Source organism: Varanus komodoensis, unplaced genomic scaffold, assembly GCF_004798865.1.
Source record: "Varanus komodoensis strain SLA01 unplaced genomic scaffold, ASM479886v1 scaffold1, whole genome shotgun sequence".
In the NCBI taxonomy this organism is placed as follows: Eukaryota; Metazoa; Chordata; class Lepidosauria; order Squamata; family Varanidae; genus Varanus; species Varanus komodoensis.
This window is the reverse complement of record NW_025335268.1, coordinates 57,683,931-57,686,377: the sequence shown is the minus strand read 5'-3', so window position 1 is coordinate 57,686,377 and position 2,447 is coordinate 57,683,931. Positions and strand designations below refer to the sequence as shown.

At 43.2% G+C, this 2,447-nt stretch overlaps 1 protein-coding gene across 1 annotated transcript in view; it reads left to right on the top strand.

Moving 5' to 3' along the window:
- LOC123021727 (putative uncharacterized protein C6orf183) overlaps window positions 1-2,447 on the top strand; it is an 18,666-nt gene that overhangs the window by 11,853 nt on the left and 4,366 nt on the right. The window contains exon 7 of the mRNA XM_044426774.1: window positions 998-1,155. Within this exon, the coding sequence (XP_044282709.1) occupies window positions 998-1,155 (158 nt within the window). The remainder of the gene's footprint in view (window positions 1-997; window positions 1,156-2,447) is intronic.

Below are 2,447 nucleotides of genomic sequence, written 5' to 3'. Positions count from 1 at the left end.
GCGCTCCGGGATGACAGGAGTGTGCAGCGGTTGTGCTGGAGGGCGGGGAGATGGCTGTGCTCGGGGTGGTGGGGATATGGCTGCAATCTTTGTTGTTCTTTGTCACTTTGCTTCATAATTTTCTGATTAAAAAAATAGTTACAGAACGGATTAACCTTATTTACATTGAACCTTATGGGGAAATTTAACTTGGCTCACATCCAATTTGGGTCACTACCAGAGTCCTGGAACAGATAAAGTTTGTGAGCCAAGGTACCACAGTATTTCCCCAACTTCACCAAGATTTCTGCCTTTACCTGCAAGCATGTAGCAGCTCCTAGAGATAAGGGGAAAGAAGAGATGGATTTAGAGCTGGAAAACTGTGCAGAAGAAAAGTTTAAACACTCCCTGCCTTAAATTGCCCCTTCTCTTTCAACTTGATCCTGGACTTACCAGGCAAAAGAACGGAATGTGAAAGAAAAGCTCTTCCCTTCTGGCTGTACCTCCACCTGACTTCTTTAAGCCTTGTTGATTCTGAAGAAGAGAATATTTTGCTAATGATGTGCAGATGGGAAGCCATTTCAAACTGCCAAATAGGGGCCAAATATCCAAATCATCTGCAGCATTTTAAACAAGTTTCAGAAACTGCTGCCTTCCAAGAGGTAGGCAACATGGTGACTGTGGACATCGCAGTAATCTCTCTTGGTATCATTCCTACTTTTAAAAAAAAGCACACATTTTCTTATTGGCAGCTAGAATTAATTCAGATAGGTTCCTGTTGATGATGTTATTTAATGTGCTGTTTAGCATACTGGGGTTCAGTCCTCACATCTGACTTGTACCTTCTGGATAAAATATATAGGTAAATATGATTTAGTTTTTGTTATGCTTCCCATGGCAGCCATTTTGTGGTGGTGCCCAGGTGGTGCAAAATGTTTCCATAGGTCTGAAAGGTTGCCTGCTCAATGGAATGTTCCTTATGCTGTTCTGCTGATATTCTTACCTGCTTCTCTTATAGGATACTTATCAAGGGATACCCCCTCTGCCCTTCCTCAACACACTGTAAATATTGAAGAACTGAAGCCTCAGCTCAAACTTTTGCTTATTCACTTTGGTATCAGATATGATGTGGAAGACCTTAGGCATTCTGCCAATGAGATGGAACTTTTTTCCATGGTAATTTTTATTTTATTTTATACTACACACACACACACTGATTTATAGGTAGTATTATAGTAGGTAGTTTTTAGTGGTAAATATATTTTGGGGTAAGTCCTGAATTAGGCCATGCCATAACAATAGCACTAACCAAATGGCTAGTATTTATACTTATTATTCGTGTTCATGTTGTAAAAGGCTACAATTATGGAAACACTGGCCATGCATAAGTTCAGTAATATTTGCCAGTAAATCATATTATTTGAACCTTTTTCTCACTGGATAATTTAGGCATCGCTTTTCTTTAGGATTCCTAGTTAGAAAATATTAAGTATTTTTCCACCCTCCTAAGACAAAATGGAAGCACGTGGCCCTGGGCAGCATGCAGCATCCCCCCAGTAATGGCAAATGGTGCCTGAAGCCTTTGAGTTGATTCTGAGAAGAGTGACTACTCTTCACAGCACCAGTTTGCATCCTTGGCTTTGTGAGGCTTCTTGTGGCCAAACCCCATTCCCCCAAGAGATTTCATGGGCCAGCTCCGGCCTTCAGTCAGCCAGGTATTTTTCATCATTGCCTTGGATACTCAAAAGTATGTAAATATGTAATAAGAAAAGAAAAAAAGAAAAGAAAAGAGTGCTTGCCAAACACCAGTGAATTTCCATGACTTTGGAATATTGCAGGAGCAGAGCTATGAAAATACTGCACTAACTCCTCCAGTTGCCTCAAGGACAACTTGAAATTCTGATATTCCATTGAATTTCATAGACAGGAAACTATTGATGTTGTTTGGAGAGGAGGCTGTAGGACACCTGCTGCTGCATTCCAGATATGTAAAGATCATGGATTTCTCCACTGTTTCATATGGGCAGCTCTCACCTCTGCCCCATGAAAGGGGGAAAGGGACTAAAGTGCAACAATGATTAAGAACCATTGAGCGAGGCGACATTGGTTTGTCCATGGTGAGGGTGGGAACATAGGAAATTGGCCTGCTCAGGTTCCTAACAAGTATGTATCCTGGAGAAAACCATTGGCCCGACCCATGAACGTGGACACACTCTGGACCTGGTATTCACGAGGGGGCAGGTAGAGGATGACCTGAGGGTGAAGAACTTATGTTTGACTCCCCTGTCATGGTCAGATCACCTCCTGGTGAGGTTTGTGCTCGAGAGCGGCCTCTCCCTCTATAAGAGTGCGGACCCGATTGTATGGCCCACCCCCGGAGCCGGATGGATCCGGATGGATTCCTGAAGGCCCTGGGGGAGTTTCCGGCTGACAAGACTGGTGCTCCTGTCGAGGCTCTGGTCGAACTG